At 38.6% G+C, this 24,969-nt stretch overlaps 2 protein-coding genes across 5 annotated transcripts in view; one reads left to right on the forward strand and one right to left on the reverse strand.

Annotated features, from left to right (window-relative positions):
• Positions 1–12,454, forward strand: part of GPSM2 (G protein signaling modulator 2) — a 26,036-nt gene extending 13,582 nt beyond the window's left edge. For all 4 annotated transcript variants that reach the window (XM_040566174.1, XM_040566177.1, XM_040566175.1 and 1 more), the window contains 13 exons: positions 2,047–2,268; positions 3,328–3,463; positions 3,901–4,043; positions 4,540–4,663; positions 4,944–5,059; positions 5,690–5,845; positions 6,649–6,757; positions 7,166–7,295; positions 7,930–8,000; positions 9,228–9,404; positions 10,215–10,377; positions 10,494–10,711; positions 11,842–12,454. In XM_040566174.1, the coding sequence (XP_040422108.1) occupies positions 2,047–2,268; positions 3,328–3,463; positions 3,901–4,043; positions 4,540–4,663; positions 4,944–5,059; positions 5,690–5,845; positions 6,649–6,757; positions 7,166–7,295; positions 7,930–8,000; positions 9,228–9,404; positions 10,215–10,377; positions 10,494–10,711; positions 11,842–12,006 (1,930 nt within the window). In that variant the 3' untranslated portion in view covers positions 12,007–12,454. The remainder of the gene's footprint in view (positions 1–2,046; positions 2,269–3,327; positions 3,464–3,900; positions 4,044–4,539; positions 4,664–4,943; positions 5,060–5,689; positions 5,846–6,648; positions 6,758–7,165; positions 7,296–7,929; positions 8,001–9,227; positions 9,405–10,214; positions 10,378–10,493; positions 10,712–11,841) is intronic.
• On the reverse strand, positions 8,278–24,549 carry CLCC1 (chloride channel CLIC like 1). Its single transcript, XM_040566178.1, has 11 exons — positions 24,115–24,549; positions 22,082–22,177; positions 21,081–21,188; positions 19,914–20,135; positions 18,660–18,800; positions 17,140–17,233; positions 15,928–16,025; positions 15,701–15,847; positions 14,822–15,115; positions 14,014–14,263; positions 8,278–10,359 (listed from the first exon to the last, which is right to left on the reverse strand). The coding sequence occupies exons 1-10, from the start codon at positions 24,244–24,246 to the stop codon at positions 14,033–14,035; spliced, it is 1,563 nt and encodes a 520-aa protein (XP_040422112.1). The 5' UTR covers positions 24,247–24,549; the 3' UTR covers positions 8,278–10,359; positions 14,014–14,032.
• Between the last annotated feature and the right edge of the window lie 420 nt (positions 24,550–24,969).

Raw genomic sequence — 24,969 nt, forward strand, 5'->3', positions numbered from 1 at the left:
TAACAGCAATGCTTTAACTTCTCTGAGAAGTTTCTAAACCTAGAAATACTGCATGTGTTATGGATATCCAACCTGAGAAGTTGGGCCTGGGAAGAACTTCATGCTTGAGTTCTTGTTTGCTGTCTGCATCTTTACCAACTGCCAAGCATACAGTATTTTTAATTGCAAAAGTTAAATATGTCTGTCATCTCACTGTGCTTAAGTTGTGGAATGTCGAAGACCAGCAGGTATGGTACTATTTTGTGTTAGTAGCCTGTTTTGCTTACAATCCAAATTCTTCTAGTTCTCTTGGAAACTCAGGATTTTTCAAAAATACTTCCTTCTTACTCAGACTTCAGTAAAATGTTGTGTAGCCTGTTTTTTTCTGATTTAGACAAACAAAGAAATGTAAACATTGCGGGTCTGTTACATACTGCATTTCTGTATCTTGACAAAACAGCTGTCTTCTGGTGTTGCCATTAAAATAGCTGTCGGAGTAGTGAGCATTTGTGATTGTTGCTATTGTTGATCTTGCATATGAAGGAAAACTGTTTTAGGGCTAGAATTACAGAAGATTTATTCTTAAAACTAGGTAAATATCAAATAATGATATAACAAAGATACATTAAATCATGCAAAATGTTCTGTTCTGGACTGCAGGCCAAAACAACCAAAACAGTCCATCTTGAAGAAAAATGCAAAACAACATACAAATTTACAAGGCTGATGTCCAACATTTTCTGGCAATATAAGTGCACACTTTTAAAACACTTAGAGGATGTCTCTTACTGATTTTCTTTTCAAAAAAATCTAGAAAGTAGAACGGTGGCATTTTTGTGAGCTTTTTAAAGTGCATACAGCCTGAAAAAGCTAGAGAACCATATTGCTTCAAGACTAAGACCCTGAGGTTGTCTTCTTCATCTTCCTCCTCCCTACCTCCCTCACATCTTAGAACTGGAAAGTAGGAAGTGTTCATATATATTCATTAACACTTCATAAAATTTTACCTTTTTGCCTTTTGTACACCAAAATTCACAATAGCATAAATGCATATGGATGTGTTTTGGTAGCCACTGTTTTCTTTAAGAGCTTCTTTATTCATTGTTCAAAATGTAATTTGCAAATTAATTAGTACCTTCTTGCAGTATTTTATACCTGTATGATCACACCATTATTTGCTGATAATAATCAAAAATATTCCAATGGCTTCTGAAATTATGGCTGCTCAGTTAAGTAACTGGAATTGATGTACATTTTGTTAATTAAGTCTACTTTTTTCCTCACACTGTGAGAATTTTTCTAACAGTGACACTAGGAAATGAATTGCGAAGTAGTGCTTAGCTACATAGGAAACAACTTGAGGAAAAGTAGTCACGATCTTTGATACACAGGAATATTGAACTTGGAAGATTTTTGTTGTTTGTTTTTAAGACATTTTGCATGTAACCGTGTTATCTACCTAAAAATCAATTCCACTTTTTTTTTGGGAAGGAAGAGGTGGAAAGCAGAAAGCAATTGCCGTCTGTCTGCTGTAAATACTGCCACATCCATTCGTACCTATGTTTTGCTGTTACAACGCTTATTTTCTTGATTGTTCTGTATCCATAAGCCTACTGATAAAAAGCTAATACTATACAACATTTGTCAAAATCAGTATTTGCCAGTAGTCACATCAGTTTGAGGTCATTGTTCTGACATTGCCTAGATGGTAAATACTCTGCATTTTAGAACCCTACAGGTGCTATGTGTGGATGAAGAAGTCTTTGGATTTTCTCCCCAAGACATAAAAAATTAAATATAAATATATAGTTGAAGCCATTTGTTCTGCTGTTATGTAGAACAAATATTTGCTTATCGCTACTGAAGTGCCAAGTTAGATTTCAGCCTTCGCTTCATAGCATCATTGATATTAGAGTATCAAGCTCATTGCTTTGTACTGTGGTGCTGACTTCCTGTCCTGAACAAATAGAGAGCCTTTGAGTAAAATACATCTCTTCAGAACTTAGGTTATTGGACAGAGTACTGCATGCAGAATAACAGTTTTCTCTTTTTACTTAAATTGTGCAGGATGGAGGCTTCCTGCCTAGAGCTGGCTTTGGAAGGTGAGCGCCTGTGTAAAGCAGGAGACTGCCGAGCGGGTGTGTCTTTCTTTGAAGCAGCTGTTCAAGTGGGAACTGAAGATTTAAAAACACTCAGTGCTATTTACAGCCAGTTGGGCAATGCCTATTTCTACTTGCATGAATATGCGAAGGCCTTGGAATACCATCACCATGATTTAACTCTTGCAAGGTAATCTTACGTCTTTAACCATGTTCTCTGTTTGATCCTGTTCTTGTAGTGATGAGCAGTTGGCTGTTTATTTGCCTACCAAAACCTGCTATTAACAGTAGATAATGAGTGAAGGAGGTGAGCGCAGAGGGCTGGGGAGTCTGGGAGGCAACTTGATTGCCCTTTAACCTGGGAGCTAATGCTCAGCCTAGTACCGTAATCCTAGTACTAACTGAGGCCTCACCAGGTTGTGGATAATTAAGTAGCTTCCTTAAATCCATCCTTTCCTGTTTCTAAAATTCAGTCTTTCTGGCCATCTTGTTTAATAGACAGAGCTCATTCATGTTTCTCTATGTAAAACTCACAGTGTAATCCTATGAAGTCTAAAACTACTATGCATTTCATACACTATTTATGCATCTGACTTTTATTTACTATGGATCCAATAAAAGACACAAGCACCTGATGTAGAATTTAACCACAATTTAGGCAAAAATCTATTCTCCCCACCCCCTTTTTCTGTTCAAGTACTGTAAGCAGAGAGGTACCTAAATTCACTAAGCGTCCTTGTGGGAACCTGTTTTTTCTGTTGTGTTTTTCCCCAAGTATCTGAGACTGAGTGGCTCAAGTGCCCATCTTCTGCCTTAGTTGTATTTAGAAGCTAGAAATTTAATATTTCCTCTGAGTTTTCTGGGAGACTGGTAGGTCGGAAATATAATGTAAGAATGATAGTCAAGCCAAATGCAGAAGCAGTTAAAACTTTTTGTAATCCTGGGACAGTCTTTCTGCATAATCATTAAGAATTGTATCCATGTTCTCTACCTAGGAGAAGTGATGTCTTTTTTTCTTTTTTGATTTACAGTAGGTAGATCAATACCGCAAACAGCACCAACAAAATCAGATGTTTCTGTAACCACAGAGTGAACTATATTTATGTGAATGCATTTTAGATATAAAATGAACTGAATACACACACAATTTTCTTTCAATAAATTCTTTGAATTGTCTGCCACGCATTGATCATCACCTTGGTTTCAAATTGCACACTGTTTACTGGGTGCTTTTCTGCTGCAATTTTAGGACAATTGGAGATCTACTGGGAGAAGCTAAAGCCAGTGGGAATCTGGGCAATACCTTGAAGGTACTTGGAAACTTTGAAGAAGCTATTGTTTGTTGTCAAAGACATCTGGATATTTCCAGAGAACTTAATGATAAGGTAAGAATTGCTTAGGAATCCGGAAATAAACTCCGAATAAATAGTGGTGAACCTTGTTGTATTGGTAATGAGTGTGCCACCTTTCAGAGGGAATTAAATATTGCATATTCAAATATTCCTTCCTGACTATAAGAATCTGTCAGATGGCTGTTTGCACCTAGAAGTCTACAGTATCCAGATTCTCAAATATTTTTTAAATTTAGTTTTTAATGATAATTGGCCTCAACAATTATTATGTATCTTACACCTCAAAAGGTAATAATATGCAAAACAATTTGATTGAGGAATGTGACTGGGTGGGAGTAACTTGGGCAATGAGAGCATGTGTTGACAAGTAGCTACCAAACCTCTTCTCCCTTCTGTGGATTGTTCTAATTGCTATTGTGACACAAGACTTTGAAGCGTCCTTTTAATACCTTACTTTGTTTTTGCTTTAGGTTGGAGAAGCTAGAGCACTGTATAATCTGGGAAATGTTTATCACTCTAAAGGGAAAAATGTAGCTTGTGCTGGGACTTATGATCCAGGGGAACTTCCAGATGATGTGAAAAATGCTTTACAAAAAGCTGCAGATTATTATGAGTAAGTAGCAGCTTTAAATGTTAGTGATTGAGAGGATATGATTGATCATCTGGCTTGTTAAAATATTGAGAGGTTTGTGGTATCATGAACTAATGCACCTGTGATTTTTTTTTCCCCTTTAAACTGGAGAGTACATTATTTTTTGTTAAGCTGTCATTTTTAGCGTACCTCTTACTATCTGGCATGTCCTTTCTCTATGTTAGAATTCAGCATAACTCTTAGAGCCAGACTGAGACGTATACTGCATGTAATGTAGCTGTTTCGCTAGAGATGAGCATGCCAGCGTAAGAATGCAGTTAAGTTGGATATCGCACAGAAAATGTTTCCTACTCAGTGGAAAACTTGTGTAGCATAAGGGCTATTAAAATAGGACAAGGTAGAATAATCTACTTTTATTTAAATGGGAAAAAGATTTTTTGTTTGTTTAAGTGACTATGAGAAAAACATAACTTAAAAGTCACTAGTCTTCCTCTTGTCTTCACTTCCCCCAAAACAGAGAGAACCTGACGATAGTAACAGAGCTGGGTGATAGAGCAGCACAAGGACGTGCCTTTGGAAATCTGGGAAACACACACTACCTTCTGGGCAACTTCAGGAGTGCAGTTTTAGCTCATGAACAGGTACTGCAATGTGCTAGTAAACAATTTTGTTTGTTCTTGTAAAATATCGCCGGTTGCTACAGATTTTATATACGTGTAGTTTTTTGGATATTGTCACAAGCTTTTTAATGCAAGCTTTAGATCTTAAGGGCACAGCCTCAAGTCCAGGCTGTTCTTTTCAAGCATTGTTGGTCTAAAGAATAGATAATGTGGAAAATCTATGAACATGCGTTTTTGTATGCAAATGTACGCTATGAAGTACAAAATGGAGTAATTAATGCAATTCTTTCACATTTTTAAGCGTCTCCTAATTGCAAAAGAATTTGGTGACAGATCAGCAGAAAGAAGAGCGTACAGCAATCTTGGAAATGCCTACATATTCCTGGGAGAATTTGAAACTGCTTCTGAATACTACAAGTTAGTTGACTGCTTATAAATACAGTTTATACTCTTCTTGTACAGTTAATTTCTGTTGTGCCTAGTACTTCAGCTCACTGTAGAATGGCCATCTCTTCAAAATATACTTAGGAAAGAGCTGCATTTGTTTAGCAAAAAAAAAAAAAGCAACAAAAACCCAACAACCAACCACCCAACGTTTTTCCCTACTTACTTAACTATTCAGGTTATTTTAAGGGAGATGCAGTGCTAATCTTTCAATGTTTCGTTGCTTTAAATATATTCTTCTCAGCACAGTAAACATCTTTCTGTTGAAACACATTTATTCAGCTTTACTCTAGAAACAAGCATTTCTGTCTTAGCAAGTTCTGGAATGATCTGAGTAAGTGTAATACACTCAAGATGGGTACCTGTCCTAGGTACACTCATTAGCTGGGGTTGGTGGTGCGTATCAACATGGTTTTACTCATTTAGTCCATATTTGTAATCAAGATCTTTTTCTTCTTATGATTTTGCAAGATGGTAGTTTGTTAGCAGCTAATTTACAAGTTGTCCTAATTTGTTTAACTTGTGCAACTGATTTTTAGTTGTGCAAATATACTTTTCAGAGCTTCAGTGATTTTTTGAGGTAACTGACTTTTTTTTTTTCAGGAGGACATTACAGCTGGCTCGACAGCTTAAAGACAGAGCTGTGGAAGCACAGGCCTGCTACAGCCTTGGAAACACATACACTTTGCTTCAAGACTATGAAAAAGCAATTGATTATCACTTGAAACACCTTGTGATTGCTCAGGAATTAAATGATAAGTAAGCCCTAAGAGATTGTTTCATGTATATGACACTTAAACCGAATCCTGTTACCTCTAACTCCGCTGTCGTTGTTCTATAAATGACATCTGAATTAATGTGAATTCCCTACAACTTGTTTTCAAATGGAGAGAAAAAATGCTTGTGAAAGGATTGTGGCTAATGAATCTGAGATGAAAGGGGGATTGATGGATGAATGTCTCTGAATCTTCTTATGTTGGTATCATCTTTGTAAAATAAGCATTTTTTTTCCCATGATTTGATTATAATAATTTTGCATACCTTCATAAGAATACATCTTCTACTTTTCCACAAATGAAGACAATAGTAAGGGGTGGGGAAGGGAGGATAATCCAGTAGAAAATAATGCTTATTTTAAAATAACTACAATGACTTCTACAGCTTTTTGTAATATTGGGTACTTTTTTTTTTTTTTTTTTTACAACTCGTAAATGCACTTTTTCTAATTCAGGAAGCAAAATTTGTGAAAAACTATAAGGTATGCAATCTGAGGCAAAGAAAGGAGGTTATAAAATGTTCCATGCCTCTAAAACTGAAAAGAGTGACTTAAATGTTTGCTGTAAATTTAAAAGTTCAAGTTTTGATGAGATTTGTTTGTATTTATGCTTATGCCAGATCACAGTCCTTTAATTACAATACTTAGCGTGGTGGTGGTGGTGGAATGGTTTCTGAAGATAGTCTTAATTGTTCCTGGCACAGTAATCTGGTAATATCACACAAACCCGACCCCTAGTGTTCAGCGAGTATTAGGAGATAGCCTTGAAGATGTTTCTATTCTGTAGAATTGGTGAAGGAAGAGCATGCTGGAGTTTGGGGAACGCGTACACGGCTCTGGGAAATCACGACCAGGCTATGCATTTTGCTGAGAAGCACTTGGAGATTTCAAGAGAGGTATGATGTTCACACTTACGTACATTGGTTGCCTGGTTTTTGCTCTCACTTAACACAGTGATGTTACAGAGGTGTGTCTGTACATGTGATTTTGAATAATGGAAAGGATATTGAATAATTTCTGAGATAGTTTATTCAAAGCTATGTCAGCCATATGTCACTGCAGTTGCAGCCTTAGTTCTAGTGTCACCTCCAGTAATGTCAGCATGGGATCCAAGTTATTAGCCTAGCAGAGGTTATTTTAGGCTTTGGTTTGAACCTTTTAGTTTTTGTGTACTTCATGAAAAAGGTGGTCTCGGTTTTCAGCGAGGAAAACCTTTTTCTCTCAGAAGTCTGGGGGGACAATGTTTGTATTTACATATATATATTTCTTTACAGTAAGAACTGCTTATTTTATTTGGTTTGCAGGTAGGAGATAGAAGTGGAGAACTCACTGCTAGACTTAATCTCTCAGATCTTCAAATGGTTCTTGGATTAAGCTACAGCACAAACAACTCCATGATGTCAGAAAGCCACGTGGTAGATAACAATTTGAATGGTATGTGCTTTTTTCCGAATACTTTCTAACAGTAAACTTCAAAATGAATCTGTTATTTGCACTGTTTTCTGACTAGAGAAAGACTTTCCCTCCAGAAAAAGAAAGACTTTATCCAGAAAGACTTTCCCTCCAGAAAAAAAAAATTGTTTTTGCAGTATGGGACCCCCTCACCTCCTGCTTTTTTGACGGCTTTATGTTGTGAATCACAGGTTAATGCCTAGTTTCTTCATGTGATGCATCACCTTCACTTTCTAATTGTTCCTGGGTTTTGTGTGTTTTCTTTTTTCTTTTTTTTTTAATGTGGGAGATTTGCCTACTAGCTGCAAAATTATGTCATTCTTTTTTTCTTCCAATCATTTTTGGAACATGGGGTTAGAGTTAAAGCTGGTTCATTTGATGTTCCTGATTGAATTTAAGGTCCTTGGCTCTTCTCTGTGTCCCATGAAAGCAGCTTACATACCTTAGATGGGTGTGTTTTTTAAGGCTGCTTTTACTAGTGATTATTTATTCTGTGCTGAGTTTTGGAACTCAGAATGGCTGTATCTTGGACATTTGATGAAAACTGCCACAGGTGTTTGAAGGTGACACAATAAGTCATAATGATAACAAGATGAACTTTTTTTCTTTCTTGAAGGTACCAGACCCAGAGTAGGACGCCGTCACAGCATGGAGAACATGGAACTTATGAAATTAACACCAGAAAAGGTTGGCAATTTTCTTCTTTTTGTTCTGCTGGTGAGACAGCAACAAAATCTAAAGGCTTCTGTAAGGGTTTAATATTCAGAATTATGAATGTAGTGTGCATCAAAGGAATTCCTTTCATCTCCTTTTTAAAAGTGTTGTGAGGTTGATGCAGAAAGTGATTCAGTGTAAAATTCCAAAGTTTTAGCTCAGCTGCTCTGAACGGTTTTCCTTTGGCTGCAATCAATTTACTTAAAATACATGTAGTGTGTTTCACTAATAAATACAGTAAAATATTTAATGTGGATTTTTATTATCAACTAGTAACATAGTATTGCAGCTTATTTCTTATAAAGTTTTTTTTTCAAGATACTCATGTGGTAGGTTTCAAAAACTCTTTCCATAAATGTCTTTGATATATGGAACGTATGACACTAGCGTTATGGTTTGACTGTACAGGGATACCATCTGCTTGGAGGTGGAGTGTGTGTTGATCTTTAATAAGCTTTAGAAGTCATTTCATGGGGGTAGGCAGTATTGCTGAAAGATTTGTGATTGTGTTCACACTTTCTAATGTAGGATCAAGATTAAAGGTTTTCTTTTTTTGCGCAGATATTATAGAAGTTTGTTAGTTCTGGATGAAATGATCATTTTTATAGATAAAATATTTATTTTAAGAGAATTTAGGGGAATTCTCTTTTATGAAAATTCTTTCAGGTTGCTAAAGCTATCCATTCTGTTATTCAGTGAAATTAGATAGCTATTCCTGTTTACTCTTGTGCTGGCATTTTTCTCTCCCTTCCTCTCCAATCTTCACTGGGAATTCTGTGCATGTAAAGGACTATACAGAAAGCTGATTAGATATCTAGGTTTGTTTTGCCTTAGGGGTTTGTTTTGCACTCATGCTTTGTAAAAGTTATTAGTATTATAAGAATGTCATGTTTTGAGTTGACATGAACTAGAGTTCTTGCACTGCAGTCAGCAAGGAAAATTTCAGCAAGTTTGATTAAATGCACCACTTGACCATATATTGGTCAATAACAGTACTAACCTGCTTCAGGTAATGAGATATTAATAACCACACGTCAAGTAAATAGAACTAAAAACTAACTTTTTCTGTCCTAGTGGTTGGATAAAATAAATATTGTAAAGCTGCTTCATTTTGAGGAGGAAAAGAAGAACTGAATAAGAGGTAACCGTAAGTGATCAAGATTAGGAGGCTTAGTTTCATGAGCCTTGTTTTTTTTTTAGGTTCAGAACTGGAACAGTGAGATTCTTGCTAAACAGAAACCACTCGTTGCCAAACCTTCAGCAAAACTGCATTTTGTAAATCGACTAAAAGGCAAAAAGTTCAAAACCAGCACCGCTTCCAAAGTTTTGCAGGATGCCAGTAATTCTATTGATCATCGTCTTCCCAACTCTCAGAGGGTAGGTTTGGAGAGCTGTGGAGATGACAGCCTTTACTCATCTCGGTTTGTCCAAAATTATGAAAAACACAGTCCTGCAGCTGTCCATTTCACTTTTACTTGTTTACTTGATTTAAACACTGTGGCTCTGTAAACTGATGGGAGAATCTGGCACTCTACATCTGTCTCCTGGGTGGTGACAGCTTTAAGCTTTTTCTACTGTTGAAAGTTTTTTTTTCCTGGTGGATTTTCTCAAGTTACAGGTCAGCTTTCACATACGTTTTATATCTAGAGTTTCTCCCAGACCCTCCTTTTCCTAACTTAAAAAAAAAAACAACATAGCTTTTCTGATTCAGATACAGGAAGATATTTGACATTTTTTTAGGTTATTGCACTCTTCACAGAAATCAGTTTAAGACAAAAAAAGTCATTTGATCTTGGTAAGAGAAAAGAGCTTTTGACCAGAGAGCTAAGGAGCAAATGGATATTGTTCATTGTTGTTGTTCTTGTTTTCTCTTTCATAGGCATATATTTGGGTTGTTGGTTGGTTAATGGCTGAGGAGGAATTACTCCATTTGTACTGATAAGAGCCCTATTTCGTTATGTTTCAGAGAACAAAATGTTTCTAATAGATTTACCTTCCAGAAGCGTTTGTCATATATTAACATTTCTTATTAGGCTAAATCACTGTCTATAGAAATGGATGACTAAAAAAATTAGCTTACTGGATTTCAGTTATCAAACACATTACTGGAATGAAACTGCCACGCAGTTGTCCTGGTTTTAGGTACTTCTGAGTTCAAAGTACCTCTATTTTTTCTCTCCTCTCCAGAGAAACAGTCGCGAGACAATGGCAGATGAAGGGTTCTTTGATCTGCTGAGTCGATTCCAGAGTAACAGGATGGATGACCAGAGATGCTACTTCCAGGAGAAGAACAGATTCTCAGCTGCTTCAGTAGCAACATCCTCTACTCCACCTAAAACAATAAGAAAATGTAAGTTTTAAAAACAAAACCTGTAGCTTTTAGTTCCTGTCAAATGACATCCTAAAAATGTATTTGAATGAAAGGGTGCTTACTTCTGGGCTCATTTGTTTTTCTTCCTCCCCCAGCCTTTTCTACTTCTGTAGTCTCACCCCACACGGATGAATTTCTAGACTTACTTGCCAGCTCCCAGAGCCGCCGCCTAGATGACCAGCGCGCTAGCTTCAGTAACCTACCTGGACTTCGTCTTAATCAGCACAACAGTCAGTCAGTCCTGGGGCACTTGATGGCAAGTAACAACAGAGAACTAGATGATGACTTTTTTGATATATTGATAAAATGCCAGGTAAGATTCTGAGTCTTCCGGGGTTTGATTTGTGCATCCTAAATATTTAGTGTCTTCAACTAAGCCTCTGTGCTTCTCATGTGTTTTAAGATACAAATTGATTTGGTGGGTAAGAATGTAAATACATACACATATGTACATAAATATATACACACACACATATATATGCACATACATATTACATATATGTAATATATATTTATATAATCTGATGAAGTATCTATTTTAGCAACTTGTCTATTTACTTTTTTGATTCAAGCAAAGAATCTAGAAATTAGTATGATAAATTTTGTCTCTTTATGCACTATGCGTAGCAAATATGTAATACGCCTGGACTGTGCTCATTCAGAAAAGAATGGAAAACTTTAATCTTGTCATCCAGTACTGATTTTACTGCTTTATGAACAAAAGAGTTGCTTATTTTGAGACTTTTATCTCAAAGACAACTCTATTCAAGGACATGGTTGCAGTCCACAGCCAGACCTTGTAAAATCTGACCAGGAGCTGACAACTGTGTGAAACGAACGCAGAAACAAGCTCAGACATTTTATGCCAACTGCTCTGTAACATCAGTACATTTAAATCACAGTCTGATGAGCTTGAAGGAAACCTCTCTCTCTATATTGCTTATCCAAATCTTACTACAGTGTAGCTATTTTTATTCCCTGTATAGTGAAAGGCAGGAAGACAGCTGTAAAAACCTTACTGTTGTAATAGAAGCGCTAAGAAAAGGGTAGCAATCCTAGCCTAAAGAGCAATGCTGGTATGTCAGAAGACAACCGTGTTTTTGGTCATATGAGACTAGAACTAGTAGAACTAACACTGAAATTTTTCTGGCAAAAGATACTTGAATCATGTTCTGCAATAGGAACAAGAACTAAATTGGGGGTTGTATTTTCTGATACAGTTGGAGGCACCATTTTAGCTACACTTACAATTTTAAATTAGTAATTTCATTTGAGAAGGGTTAAGGCCTAGTTAGCTACTTGCACCAAAGCTTAAACTATTAAAGCCATGTAATAGCTTTAAACCTGGGAAAAACAAACAATCATTTTTCATTTATATTGTTTGCTTATTGAGATATATATTTTCCTCTAAATATGCAGCTTTATTGCCTGGTCTGTCTACAGGGCTCCAGACTGGATGATCAAAGATGTGCTCCTCCATCATCTGCAAAAGGACCAACTGTACCAGATGAGGACTTTTTCAGCCTGATTTTGCGAGCACAAGCTAAGAGAATGGATGAGCAAAGAGTCCACTTACCCTCTGCTATAAAAGGACCAAGTTCTAGCTGAGGAAATTAACAGGCTCGTACTGTACACTAGCATCTTAGGAATCAATTATGTTTGTTGGAAAACATAAATGCCTTTTTACAAAAGACTTTAATTAGTAGTTTTGTCTCCTTTCTAATCATTTTTGTATAATAGCAGCATCACGCATGTGACCAGTAGTTGGAGTTGCCACTGTTCTTTATATTGGCAGCTACTTTTAGCAGTGTCTGAGATACTGATTACTGTATCTCCTGCTTAACTGCTCTAGTCTATGAACATTAACATCATTTTTTTTCTGCCATCAAGGTATTCTCAGTGCTGATGTGTGGACTCTCCCACATCTAGCGTTAAGACCTAAGTGTATATGCTCTTTTTAAAGAAAACTTGATTTTTTTTTCTGATTTGTACCTCCCTGGAAAACAGTCCCATTTTCTTTTATAATTTTTTTAAAAAAATAAAAGTAATTGAAATAGCTTGAGTACTTAGTCTGTCTTTGCTTCTTCCAAACTTTCTACAATCATGATTATTTAAGAAAGAAAAAAGTATTTCAAAACCTTGTTTTACTCCTCTTTGAAACAAAAATATTATTTTAAAAATATGCTGGGTTTATTTTGGCAATAATTAAACATAAAACTACACTGAATAATGTAGGAAACAATCAGACTATTTTAAAGATATACTTGTATCTAAGTATATTTATATATTAACTTATTTAGTATATGTATATATTTATAATAGTATATTTATTTAACAGCTATCAGTGCTGTTCTATAGACTGTGGTACATTTCCACCACCACTAGTGTTCTACAGGGATGGGAGGTATTTGGCATGGGCTACCATGGACATCAGGTAATTCCTCCTCTAAATCTATTTTAAGCATTACAAACAACAAACATATGTATGCTGCTTATTACTTGACCTGAACTACTTCTCCTGAAAAGACCATGCGCTGTGCTGGGGGTTTCCTGAGAAAAGCCGTTCGAAGTATTAGTGCTCACCCGTGACGGCCACCTGTACTGCCCTAGCGTAGTACAAGGCTCTGGAGAACCCTGAGGTCTCTGTGCTGTTTTAAGTGCATGACTTCAGTTGAAAGTCATTGATTTAATGGCTAAGGTGGCAAACTGCTTACTTTGGTTATTTATAACCAAAGTGTTCTCCATTTTTAATTCAAGTATTATACCCATGGAGAAGAATTGACAGTTACTTTTAGCATCAGAGTAAAATGGCATTTTAAGACTAATGAAGTAGACTTAACTGTTAAAAGTTTTACAGACATGCTATTGTAGCTTTCTAAGCCCTGAAAAATGGACGTCTACTGAAACAAATTTTTTTTTTCTTCTAAGGAGAAATGCCAGAACATTGCTCCAAAATCAGGTGTACCATCATTTTAGTGAGCTCATCTTTGGTACTTGTACTTTAGTGCTTCTTATTCCTTGTTCAGCTTTGAACATCCCTAAAACAAACTGATACAACATTAGTTTCTCACACTTCTGCCCTTGATTTCAAGATGTCCCAGAACTGAGCTGATTAATAGCAATTCTAACTACTGAAAACTGATTTTAAAGAATATAAAACAAGGGTAGTCCTTCCTGAGACTTCTATTTTAGCTGCAATTAGTCTTACATGAATTATGTGACTATCAGCAACTCTCTTCAAGCTGTTTTCCAATTATCTGATTAGGGTTATGTTTGCTAATCACAGAGCATCAGTGCTTTCCTACCACAGAATACCTACTTTTACTTGAAACTTGTGCCACAAACTTGATTTCAAACAAGCCAGCCACCTGCACAAAGCTGTTCTCTTGGCTACTTAACATTGTTTTATCCTACTTAAAAGCACATTTATTTCCAGTTCCAGTAGTATCTACACAATCTCAATTTTTAACCCCTGCCTCACAGCTATGCTTACCACTGCTCTGACCAACACTGAGTTCTCATCAGCTTACTGAGCTCTCATTTAGAACTAAAACATTTCAGAACTAGAGCAGAGCTAGTTAAGTATGGGACAATTAAAGATTAGACAAAACTTACAGCAGAGGTTGCGGGTTCCTCAGTCTCCTCCTTCCTGTGAGTTGCACATACTGCCCTTTTTCTCCTCTTCAAGTGGACCCCCTGTGGAACTTGTTCCTTCTAGGTTTTTATTAAGATCGCAGTTTTCTCCAGTGTCTTGTTCTGCTTTGCCTGGTTGCTGTTTCTGCTGTTCCAGTGCACGTTCTTCGGTAACATTTGTAGCTGGGGCAGTTTCTACTCTACAGACTTCAGACTCGGTGTGCAATCTCTTCTGTAAAAATTAATAATAAGCTATTAATCAACCAACCCAAACTGATGGGGTCCATTCCTTCAAGTGCCTCTCAGCTCAAGGGCAGAACTCCCCCACATCTCCTAACTTTTAAGTATGATTGACAGGTATCTTGGTATCTTTTTTTTTTCCCCTTGGAGAAACAGCACATGGGAATGAGCACAATCTAGAGTACAAATCTGTTTTAAATTTTCTGTAATTCAAAGGAAAGTCCATTGGGCTTTTTTTCCCCCTTACATGAGTAATCTATATTCCTGAGGCTGACATAAGTACTGTCATACAGTTATAAGTACATAAGATCCCTCAAAACAAGTTATTTAAGTCTCTACTACGAAATATTTTAATTAAGTGGTTTCCTGACACAGTTAACCATCACATAGTATTTTTCCAGAACAAAATATGCCCAAAACAACCTATACCACATTGTTCTATAGGGGAACAGGTACCTCTCCTCACAAGGCTTGGGTAAGCCTGTTGTTTAACCACATTCTAGCACACGGCACAGAAGCAAACTTAATCCCAGCTCAAAGACTAACATACACCAGGGTCTGTTTTTTGAGACTCTTCTACTTGCGTGTCTGGCTCACTGCTTGCACGCAACATGTCAGGGTTTCTGCTGCCATTTCCAGGTCTCAGCTGAGCATCTCCCCTGTCATAAGGTCCTCTATAAATGTAAGGAATCTTCTGTGAATAACGGCCATCTGATGTACTCCCATCATATCGCCCAAAGTCTATTTTCTCCTGTTGACTGTCAGGTGGAGGAAGTGTCTTCCTCTGAGAAGATGTTAAATATCTTATCATAGGCACGGACGATCCTGCACCATAGCAGAAAGCCTGGGGATGGGAAAACAAAAACAAAACTGCAAACATTTGTTTCACACAGAATTCAAAGTCACAAACCTGATCAGCACTGAAAGAAAAGCCTGGATGACCAGAATGGCTGCGATAAAATTCAGGCTCTCTGCAGTCTGACCACACTGCAGGAGCTGCCAGGTTGTAACCCATCTTTGGTGCTAGAAGGAAGGTGCTGAAGGCTCTAACTCAATGCGTTATGTACAAAATGCCAATTAGATGCATCACTGTGTAATGATACTTAACAAAAGGGAACATAATTTCAAATAAACTGTCAGAGTCTAGGATTGTAAGCAGTTTAAATGCTATTTTATCCTCCTTGCGCAAAGGGAAAGTGATGCAATTTCAATACAAACTTAAGTTATTTTAATAGCTAAACCAACTGTACTTATAAAGAGTACAGTCTAGGAAAAAAATCCCTTGTAGAAATAATTTCATCTGTGCTATGAACTCTGCTCATCAGTACAAATAAGCAATAATTAATAACATATAACAATACTTCCATATAAATAAGTTTAGTATATAAAAACAAATATGAGCTTTTAAATTTAAGAAATGCATACAAACCAGGACAGCCAGAGCCATTATAATTAGCACTGGAATCTGCAGGAGCAGTGGTATCTCCTTCATAAGCGCCTTGATGAATTCACCAATGCCTTGTCCCACATGCTTCAAAGGCTCAGTTACAAAGTTGGTGAAAGTAATAGCCAATGCCTAGAGAAACACAACCCAAAAAATAACGTTGTCACTGCTGACAAACAATCGTACACAGTTGCTCTGGGTCTGGCATGTACCTTTGTTGGTGGAACCAGCAGAACAGGATTCACTAGTAGCGTTTCGTAGTACTTCTGGCAGGGATCGTCCTGCAACGTCCACTTACTTCTGAGCCATTCTGTATTCAAAGCAGAGACACATTTTTACTACTTTTTAAAAAACACATTTTATGACATTGTCGTAATACAGAAAGTAGCATTTCAACTACTTATGGAAATCTTCTAGATATGGTTCAAAGCCCAGATTTATTTTTTAACAATCTGAAATTAGCTTGGCAATGTAGCTTATCCAGTCACAGGGATGCAGGGAAAGAAGGAAAGAAAGAGAAGAAACTAAGGTTTTCCCATGTTTAGTCAACAAAGTTCTCTTTATTGGAAGAATTTAGAGCCTAGAAGCCACAGAAGAAGAAGAAGAAGAAGCACGGCCTGTGGAAACTCTTGTTATCTGGCACATTTTGTCCACAGGCACTGAAACATAAGTAATGTTGAGTGTTACCACTTACCTGCCAGGCTGCAAGTATGCAGAAGAATGTTTGTGCATCTGGTACATTTCAAGAGAACATCTTAGATCTAAGCAGAAAGTCTTACTCCTTAAGACAACTTTAAGTAATTTATGACACCAGTGTTTGTTTCTGTAGTTTGAATTCAGGGCAGTCATACCAAAAACCACCGAAATTTGACATAAATGAAGCAATCACAGCCATTACGTTCCAAGAAAAGACCACAACAGACACTTATTAAGAGTTGCTATCATTAATCTACCTGCTATACCACTGGATAGTAAATAATCGCTATCAGAAAATTCAGCCATCTCTGGATAATAACGAAAGTAGAGTAAGAAATTCGTTGCAAGATTGAATTTCTGAACTCTGTTGTATTCACATGCCTGAAAGATAGAAAAAAAATCTTTGATTCTGCTGTTCTATCTTTGATGACCTGCACTGAATGGCACTGGGGGTGGGGGAGCTGGTGAAACACTCATGGGCCAAGTTTTAGAAGAAAAGAAGTAACCCCAGGACAGGACCTAAGAACATTTTTGCCATGGGCTCTCCTTCAAAGGCCTAGCAAGGGAAGTCTTGTGAAACGGAAAAATGGTAAAACCACATAATCACGTATTGCTCAAGAACATTCAGTGTACTTACAATTTATGAAGAAATTAGAATATTTTGGGTACAATTAGTGAGTCTTTTGTGATCTTAAAAACTATTACAAAACAACGAAACAAATATTTACCAATAAGGCTGTCCCTCCAGTCCAATTTCTCAGCACAGACATTATCAAACTGCTCCATTTTGGCAATTTCTGCTTGGTGCTGCGCGAAGGCCAGCTGCAGGAGAATCAGAAATATTTGTAAAAAATAAAGAGAGAGATGCCATCATCTGTAAAAACTTTTAAGATTCATTGCACATCTGAAAAAGCAACATTCCACAAGCCAAACCCAGTTTGAAGTTTCTTTGCAGGGACAAAACTAGTTTTCAAAAGGCACTGACTGCTTCCACCACAAACCTTCCTGCCGTCAGTAGCACAACCCCTGGGACAGCTGCAGTCCACAAGAGCTTTGCAGTCCACAAGAGCTTTGCAGCCCCCAGGCCAGCGCCCGGGCTGAGACCCATCCCCGGGGCACCGCAGAGCACGCAGGCCGGGTGCAGGGGCACCCAGACCCCAAAACCCCTCCGCAGCAGCCAGCACAGAGCCACCTGCACAGAACGCCCACCTCCACGCAGCACCACGCCATGTACCTGCTTTTAGCGGGCATGGGATAATCACCTGGTAAGTCTATTAAAAAAGTTGCTTCCTAAACCAAGCTAGATTCCAAGTACTTCCTGGGAATGGATAAAATCCTCCCAAGCTGGCTACCCCTGATTTATTCTCCAAATGGAGACTGAATTATCAAAACAGTAAACTTCAGTGTTCAAAGATGTAAATCCAGGACAAAAGCATCTGACATCACACTTCCTTAAGTATTTCTGGATTCAAAACAGAGACAGCTGCTACAAAATTACTTATTAAAACATCAGTTTCTCTTTATGTTCTCTTTAATTTTTTAAATTGTGCCATTAACATAAACACCCGTAGTGATTATAATTTTGCCTGACAGTCTGCAGCTGATAATCAAGTAGAAGAAGTTAAGGCAAATCATCAGCTGAAAAATTCTGTCATTATTCAATGACTCAAACTAAGTCCTTCGCACAGCAATCCATTCCTGTTCAAGAACCATCCTACTCCCTGGCACCTCACCCGCTCTGCAGTTCTGACGGGCCTCAGTGAAGTTCTGATGACAGGACGTGTCCTAGGTTTTGTGGCCGGGCTATGACCTAGTAGGTCAAGTTCCTCCCATTAAAACCAATACCACTGTACAGCCGGCTACTTTATCACCATGCGTTAAGCATTTGTCTCTGTCTATCACCTGTTAAATACAGTTTCAGGTAGGGAATCTTTGGAAAGCAAAAAAACTCAGTACTTTTTCATAAGACTTCTGCCAAGCTCCTTTAGACATTGTTTGTGTCACGGAACAGAGCTCCTTGCCCACGCAGTGAAATCACCATTCTACTGCGTTGTGGATTTTGTGCACCTTTGTGGCAGGACAAAAATCGGCAGGGTTTCTTTTGTTCTTTAAGCCTAACACACCTGTCAACATACAAAACACAGCCTTTCATCCCTTCTTTTATTTTGCAGTCAACTAAATAACCTTAACTCCCTCACAACTGTCAGGTTTTAAGCCTAAAAGCCATTTAGGTTTCAAAACAACTTACCTTATATAAGTAAAGCCAGTTCCATGCAAAACTGATGAGAAAACTTATTAATAAAACACGTTTCAGCTGAACAAACCAATGAATACGTGTCCACAGCTCCGTAGCTATTAAAATCACAGTGCACACTAAGCACAAGAGTATCTGAAAAAGAAGATAGGAAAGAATTATGATCCAGATTTTCCAAGCTTACAATCAGGACATCTGAAAAAAACTGCCAGCTTTCATTTTTACCAGCATCATTTACACAGAAACAGTTAGGAAACTTCTTGTTTTCATAGCATATCTGTTGCAGCACAAAACAGAAAAGCGTCATGGTATTACTACCAGTCATTCCTATCACAGCCTTACGTTTCTATTGCTCTTTTTTTTCCTTATGATATTTTGTTATTTCTTCCTTATGACATGTATCACATTACCTATCATAATTTAAAATTACAAAATCGATACAATCCAACACTTGAGTGTTGAAGTGCATGCTATGAACCACAGAACCACTGCAGCCAACTGCTGCAGTTTGGTTAAGAGGCCAAGTTACAGTTTAAGTACCAGCAGCAGGACTTCAGGAAAGCACTTTACAGCCTTTTTCCATCTGAGGACTCCTAAGAGCAAAGTTACAATGTGGACCACTTGCTTTTTTATTTGGCTTCTACGAACTACCTGAAAACTAAACAAGCTTATTCTCAGTTTAACATTTTCTAATTCCGTTTAGAGAATATGACATTTTCACACAGTCACATTCTCCTCTCCAACACTAGACAATTTTTTTCTACTCAATTCACAACTCTAACCTATAAAATCTAAGACATCAAATATATACTTGTTTCAACAGAAAAGTATTCCAGCTCCTGCAGGAGCCAACAGCAACAGCATCTATTCGAACAAGAGGCAAATCTGGAAAACGAGCAACTTGTGCATTATAAATGTAAGTGATGAGAAACTAGTCTAAGGAATCACACAACCACACAACTCAGATATAAAAGCAAGAAAAAAAATGCGTACCAGAAAAAAAAAAATGCAATTCTACAAAAAGAAAATCAGACCACAAAAAAAAAAAGTTTAATTCTTACTTTAACTGACTATATCACCTCTACCTTCAGCAGCCAAGAAGCAAGAGTGACTCACTGTACGTACGATGGAAGGAGCTGATTTTCAGGTGGAGTTAAGACGGTATTATTCATTGGCTAGATTTGCACAAAGAAACTGGAGAAAACAGTAATTAAAAAAAATATATATATATCTCCTTTCTTGTCTTACCATAAACATATTATATAAATCAATTCCAAAAGTGTCTTCAAAGCTCCAATGCCAAGCTTTACCATCATGGTGCTTAAAATTGATCAAAATATCACTAAGAGCATCATCCACAGCCCCTGACTGCCACGTTTCCTCATTGAGAAACTTGAGGATTTCCAAATACGTCTGTTTTGTAAGGATGATCTCAGCATCATAATGCACACGGTCCATGTCTTCCTCAGGCTGAATTAAAAGCAAAGCAAAATGATGGTGAGAAGTTGTCTATTGGGAAATACATGGATATATGAAAACCTGTATTGCTATGCAAAATCCTGATTACAGACCCTCGTCCTATACCAGCCCCTTTTTGTGGTAGACTGCAGGATGAAGACTTGGGATAGGGAGCCCACTATAGCTCTATCATATTTCTGTTCATTCACCTCACCCCTATAAATCATGAATTCAACTGTTTTGTTCTCTTTCAATTCCACTGCAAAAACCTAAAAAAAAAATGTAGTGTTATTAAAATTTTACAATTGCTTCTCATTAACAGGTATTAATGACTAATGCATTATGTGTGCCACTGGACTTGATCATGCCTGGGTAATACAGACAGAAGCTATTAAGCACGGAAATAAGAAATCTTACATTGCTAAGTATAATGTTCTTTTTAAAAATATTATTTTTGCTAATTGCTAAAAATTTATCCTTCTATCTCCGAACAGAAAAAAAAAAAAGTATTTCCAAAGACAATGTAATGAATAAAATAATGAGGTGATTCTTATACGCAGACTCTAGAAGCTACTACTCCTAGATGGGTCTAAAACTAAGGCATAAAAACAAATGAACAAACGAGATCAGGCTCTTTTCAGTTTAACAACCATTGACGTGAACTGGAGGGGGTATTACTGTAGCTGCACCCCAGCAACAGATACTTGGATACACATTCTAAATTCACAATCTTCCCTCAGGTGCTTTACAGATAAAGTGGCAACTGAGCAAACACCAGTAACACTAACACCAATACCGAATGCACATACTTGTATCATCTTTTTCTTTATATTAAAATGAAGGGAACTGAATAGTAAAGTATGAGAGAATAATTAATCAATACTTGTTAACTGTGAAAAACAAAGGAAGTGGTAATATGAATTCAAATTCATTTTAAAGCAATTTTCAAATACTTACAAGGCCAAGTTTTCCAGCTTCATTTAGAATCTTATTCAAGTATCGCTTAAAAATATAAAAGCTCCGGCTTTCCTGTGATTTGGCATTCCTCTTCTCGCATTCTGCAATCTACAATGTAAAGACGCTTTTACTCATTTGTTGCTCAAACCAGCTTGTTTGTAGGAGATTAAAAAAATACTACCAACACATTACACCCACAATTAATGGAAGCGCATTAGTTTGGCAATAATCCCATGATTAGCACCCCAGGTAAAAATCATATGCAGTTGCTAAGGCGTAAGTTTCCATTCTGCTGCTGCTTTCCATGGCTTTGGCCTGTAGGAGAGCTTTCAGCTCTGGTGATAACACGGTTTGAATACCAACCTCAGTAAGACAAGAAAAACTTAAGATCTGGATCTCCTTAATTTTTAAGTTTGTATCCAAACATACTAAGTCAAACAGTATTAAAATTACATTTCACACTGGGTCTCCAAATGGATGAGGGAAGCGGGTCTTGGTAGCTACACAAGCATGACTGCATCCTTCTGAGCTCAGGGGAAGAAACAGAGTGGGGCACTTACAGGACTTCCGAGAGCTGCCACCATCACGCACTATGGTTGGCCACAAGTGCACTCTTTACACCCACAGCCCACCCCTTAAAATCTTACACAACTGAACAGCTCAAACAAAAGGTTAGGTTTCCTGGCTTTTGGCAGCATGGAGTAACACCACCACGGTTAAACTGTCAGCGTCGAACAGCACACAACTCCTCCTGACTTCAGTTACACCTCAGAATGTTTTAGGTGACAGGCCTTGGTAGGCTGAGCAGCAATTTGGAATTAAGTTCAAATCACTTTTAGTTTTTCCTTTAAAGTTACGTGAAGAAGTTCCCCCTATATAACCCATGATCTCTCTCAAGCCGTGCCAGCAATTCACCTGCTCTATGCTATCCACTGCCTCTGCATTGTCAGAAAGCACAAACTAGAAAAGACCAGAAAATATGCTGAAGTTCCGTCACAAACCTTCTTTTGCAAGGAATCCACTTCCCTGAAGCAACTTGGTAACTTTTCAGTGTTGACTGCATCCGCTGTCTTATCCTCAGAATCATAATAGTTTACCTAAAATTACAAAAGAAGAACAATTTGTCAATATGCCACGTTACATTCTTATGGTCAGCTCCCTTTAAAAAAAGCAAAGGGGCTAAAAACAGTGTTGGTCTTTTCTGCATGTACTCCCTCAGCTATATTCCGCTGCCTCTCTGCTGTTGTTTTAGGCTCCATCCGGAGTGACGATTGCTTTATGCTTATTTAAATGCATGCCGCCATCAAAAGGAGAGGTCGTGCCCTTTCCTCCCCCACCTGCCCTTTCCCCTCCTCTGAGTGTTGGTGATCACATGAACCCACAGAGCATCAGATTAGATATCTGACCGGCTAAAAACTGACTCAGCAAGCACACACACCGTTTTCAGCCAGATGAAATTCCCGACCCGGCTGGCCACGCAGCCCGACTGGAAGTAAACACCAAGCTACATTCCTTGTTGCATGCCCTAACCTTCCTGTTCCCCTTCGCCCTGAAACAATGTCCCATTTTCTCTGGCTATTGCTCAGCTGCAGTCTTAGCAGTGCTTCTTCTACGTGATTTGGTATGCACCTTGAGGAAAGTCTCCAAAAGGAAGCACAACATCACAGAATTAAGTGACCTCACTAGAACACATCATCTGATAGGAAGTTTTGTTTTGGCTGCGTAGCCTGCCTGCCTAAAACCTCTCACTGTAGAGCAGAAAACTAAAATCTAACTGTACAGCAGAAAATAAATTCTTGAAGGATTATTCCAAAGCAGTCATATTTCTCCCTTTTTTCATGGGGGACAACAGTAGAACTCTGAATATTTCTGATACAAGTAGAAGCAGTTGGGCAGCAAAGTTAAAGACTCCAAAGCTTGCTGCTGAATTTTACAGATGCTAATGACTACCAGCTGCAACTGAGGTAGGTGCAGGCTGAGGGGGAACTCTGTGGAGACGAATAACGTAGTCTGCATTTTTTAAGCTCCATAAAACTAAGTTCTGAAACATTAAAATAATATTACTCAAGACTGCAAAGCCAAACTTTAAAACTGAAGAATGACAAGATCAAGGGTGCCTGTACAACCAACTGTGGCTTACAGTGCCTTGTGTGCACATGTGTCACAGACAAATAATATGCATCCCATGATATATACATACAGCCCTCCCAATGCAAGACAACTGGATACAATTCACTTTCTCAAAGTTATCTGTTCATGTCTCACCTTCTCCAGATTCACGACATACTAGCTGTACAATACTCAGCCCTGGTTCTGATCTTCCTTGTAAAGGTTCCAACGCCCAGCACTATAAAACTTTATACAACTTACAAAGCGTTAGAGGGCTTCATTCCTGTATTACTGGGGAACTAGGTAATTCAAGTCAAATGTAACCATTAACTTCAGATATTCCAACTTTTATCGACTAAACCCTTCCAGATGTTTAACACTGTACTTCAGAGACCATCAAGAGCTGCTTAACCCCGTACTTCTCAGAGAAACAACTGCAGAGCCACAACCTGCACAGATCAGTTGACCACCACCCATAAGGAACTAAAGAGCATACTTTCTGCGACTTGATCAGTGCATAACAGAAATTATTAGTAAAAGGCCCTAAACTACATAACTACAGTATATCAGTTGCTACTTTTTTCTTTCAATTTTACTACTAGACATGCAATTGTTTTCTGTTTATGGATTAGGATATAACTTTACAAGGTGATACAAACATAATCCTATTATTTATAATTATATATTACTATTATATTTTTTATATTATATATATTTTATAATTTATTTTTATATTATATATATATATATTATAATTATATATTACTATATTATAATTATATATTATCTGTTGTTATAAAGAGTGTCTACTATTATACGATTCTGTTAAACTCCACAACTTAAGGGCAATCTTTCCACATGCCGCGGCTGAAGGAGTACCTAGGAGGGACACCTATCTGTCTCTACCCAGGTGTTTCCCACGCACCTTGTAGGGCCTCCTCATGGCTCCGGCCGCCGCATCGTAGTTGAGCATGTCGGTGGGGTCGATCCACTCCTCGTCGGGCGCCGCCCCGGCGCGGGGCAGCACGGCCGCGCACAGCACCACGGCGAGCAGCATCCCGGGCCCGGCACGCGTTATGTCGCGGCGAACACGGCCCCGCACCGCCACACCAGCGCCCCCCGAGCGCCGTTAAAAACCAAACCGCACCGCACCGCGTCCCCGTTCCGCCGCCGCTTCCCCGCGGGCCGCGCCCAGGCCCCGGCGCCTTCCCCTCAGCCGGGCCCCGCCGCAGCCCCGCCGCCCCGGGGCCGGGCCCAGGCGCAGGCCGCGCTCCTCGGCGGGCTCCCGGCAGCGCCCCCGACTCCGCCTCAGCGCGGCCCTCGCGAGGCCCAGCGGCCCCGGCCCCGCCGCCTCCTCCCCGGGCCCGGCCCCGCCCCGAGGCCCGGCCGCGGCCCTCAGGCCCCGGGCAGCGCTGCCCGCTCCAGCGCAGCCATGGCGGCGGCTGAGGGAGCAACGGGCCTCTGAGAGAAAGAACGCCGCTGTCCATGCTGCCCGCAACTGCTGTCAGGAGAGACAGCAAAACGTGTCCCCCCCAGGTTATAATGAGGCTAAAAATCAAGTACAGCCACACAAGGCAGGCACAGCTAGACGGCAGATGATGTAGAAATGCTTAGTGACTTTCGAGTACAGGGGTTTTAGTCTAAATTACCTTTTTTTTTTTTTTTTTTTTAAAAAAAATCTACAATTCCAGACATACATACATACAGAAAGATTTCCCTTTCTTTCTTGCTTGGGTATTCAGAACTGTTCTCTTAAGCAAAGCCAAGCAATAAACACAGG

This window comes from Cygnus olor, chromosome 8 (genome assembly GCF_009769625.2).
Source record: "Cygnus olor isolate bCygOlo1 chromosome 8, bCygOlo1.pri.v2, whole genome shotgun sequence".
NCBI lineage: Eukaryota > Metazoa > Chordata > Aves > Anseriformes > Anatidae > Cygnus > Cygnus olor.